This window comes from Phalaenopsis equestris, unplaced genomic scaffold (assembly GCF_001263595.1).
Source record: "Phalaenopsis equestris unplaced genomic scaffold, ASM126359v1 Scaffold197636, whole genome shotgun sequence".
Lineage (NCBI taxonomy): Eukaryota > Viridiplantae > Streptophyta > Magnoliopsida > Asparagales > Orchidaceae > Phalaenopsis > Phalaenopsis equestris.
In genome coordinates this window covers 1-2,465 of record NW_018217585.1, presented here as the reverse complement: position 1 = coordinate 2,465, position 2,465 = coordinate 1, and the positions used below count along the sequence as shown (strand labels likewise).

The 2,465-nt window shown below is 42.8% G+C and overlaps 1 protein-coding gene across 1 annotated transcript; it reads left to right on the top strand.

Annotated features, from left to right (window-relative positions):
* The first annotated feature begins 13 nt into the window (after positions 1-13).
* On the top strand, positions 14-2,454 carry LOC110035408 (pentatricopeptide repeat-containing protein At4g13650-like). The gene has a single exon (XM_020739641.1). It carries the CDS (start codon positions 37-39, stop codon positions 2,314-2,316), a length of 2,280 nt encoding a protein of 759 aa, XP_020595300.1. The 5' UTR covers positions 14-36; the 3' UTR covers positions 2,317-2,454.
* The last annotated feature ends 11 nt before the right edge of the window (positions 2,455-2,465 follow it).

The following is a 2,465-nucleotide window of genomic DNA, read 5'->3' as shown; positions in this document are numbered from 1 at the left end:
TATTAAAGCCCGTTTACAGCATCAAATGCAGCTGCCATGGAGGCCGCGTTCTCCCCGCCAAGCCGATCTTTCATAGTCTCTGCAATCAAATCATCAATCGACTTGAAATTCCTCTCCTTGGGACAATCCCTACATTCCATTGCCATCAAAATCGGATTTTTCACCGAAACTCTTCTGTGCAACCATCTCATTAACTTGTATGCGAAATGCGATTGCTTGAACAGCGCACACAAGCTGTTTGAAGAAATGCCCGAGCCAAACTTGATCTCCTATTCCACTCTTCTCTCAAGCAATTCTCGATCCGGAAACCCTAGAACCTCCCTACTTCTACTGTCACAGTTGCATTCCCATGATTTTCTTCCGAACCAATTTGTTTTCTCGAGCTCCATTGCGGCTTGTGCAAAGCTTAATTCGCTCGGTTTTGGGCAACAGATACACGCGCAGGCTGTTTCTTCTGGTTTTGGATTGGATCCATTTGTCAGCACTGCACTGGTTGACATGTACGCTAAGTTTGGTGAATTAGATTTGGCGATTTCAATCTTCAGACAATCTCAAACCGGAGATCCTGTGCTGTTTAACTCCATGGTGTCTGGGCTTGTCAGCTCCGGCGCTTATGAAGAAGCTCTGCTTCTTTTCGGAGAAGAAAGGAAGTTTGGTTATTTTAAACCAAGTGAGTTCAGTTTTGGAATCCTCATAAAGGCCTGCTCTGATCTCACTAAAGAAGTAGGAATGCAATTTCATGGTTTGATGTTCAAATATGGTCTAAATTCTAACTGTTTTGCTGGAACTTCTCTTATTGACATGTATGGCAGGCTTGGATTCATACAGAGCTTGGAAGACGCTTTTGAGGAAATCCACTCTTGTGACATCGCTCTGTACAATGCAATGATTGGCGGTTTCTCGAGAAATGGGCTCGATTCGATCGCTTTGGATTGTTTCATTGAACTGTTATTCGAAGGGTTCGCGCCCAATGAGTGCACCTTAGCTTCTGCACTCAAATCTTGTGCTGTTTTGAAGTCTGATAACTGTGGAAGAATGATTCATGGAGTTGCAGAGAAGTCGAAATTCTGCGAAAATCTCGTAGTAAAAACCGCTCTGATAGATATGTATATGAAGTGTGGGAAGGCAGAGGAAAGTTGCAGAATCTTTGATTCCATGTTTGAAAGAAACACAGTTTGTTATAATTCCATGATTTTCGGGTTAGCCCAAAATGGATATTTTGATGAAGCAGTGAGACTTTCGATCGAGATGAAGTCACTCTATATAGAACTTGACTCATCAACATTCGTCGCCTTGATGAACTCTTGTTTGGAGCACGAGTTCACCATCTATGGTGATGCTGTTAAACACGGATTTGGTTCGAACCTTATGATCATAAACACCCTTCTTAGTTGCCTTATCAAGAGAGGATCTGTCGAAGAAGCTCTCGAATTGTTCGAAAAGATGAGTGAGAGAGATGTTGTTTCTTGGACGGCTATTATTTCAGGACTCACCCAATTGGATCTTCATAATAATTGTATTGAATTTTTTAAATCAATGTGTTCTTCTGAGATCTCTCCTAATAGCTTCACCTTTTCCAGTGCTTTGAAGGCTTGTGGGAGCTTAGCTAATATAAAGCAAGGCAGATGTATTCATGCTTGTGGAATCAAGCATGGTGTCATGGATGAGTTCACCAACAGCTCTCTTCTAGACATGTACCCAAAATGTGGGGCTTTGGAAGATGGTAGAGCACTTTTCGACGAGATTGGGAGTAAAGATATAGTCTCATGGAACACGATGATCACCGCATATGCGCAACATGGTCGAGGACAAGAGGCTCTAGGGATGTACATGATGATGCAAGATCGAAATTTGGAGCCAAATCATGTTACTTTCGTGTCGCTTCTGTCAGCATGCAGTCACTGCGGAATGGTGGAAGTTGGAATTCAGCTTTTCGAGCTTATGGTTTCGAAGCATGGAATCGTTCCTCTTATGGAGCACCATGCCTGCATGGTTTACTTGTTTGGTCGGGCGGGGTTTTTGGATCGAGCAAAGTTGTTCATTGATGCTATGCCATCGGAGCCGGATGCGTCGATATGGACAGTGTTTTTGGCGGCTTGTAAGCTCCATGGCGACTTTGAGTTAGCGCAATTGGCGAGGAAGAAGCTTAGTGGAATGGTTTGGGAAGATAAGCCAACAGTTGTTCTTATGTCTAATATGCTGTCTGAAGTAGGGAAATGGGATGATGCTGAGGAGGAGAGGAAGAGAATCAGCATGGAGGGGGTGAGAAAGGAGCCTGGATTGAGCTGGGTGCAGATTGCAGAAACTTTTGCTTGAATGTTTCAAAGAGAGCGTTTTTTATATTGCTTGCTTCTGCAAAATTGCACCTGATGATTTGAGGGGAATGAAAGAAGGGGAATTTACATACATGTCACCTAATTTCTGTGTATTTACATGTGTGATAACTAAACTTTACTTTTTTTTTT

Excerpts from the sequence above, each read along its gene's own strand:
- LOC110035408 (XM_020739641.1), top strand. The coding sequence starts at position 37 with ATGGAGGCCGCGTTCTCCCCGCCAAGCCGATCTTTCATAGTCTCTGCA.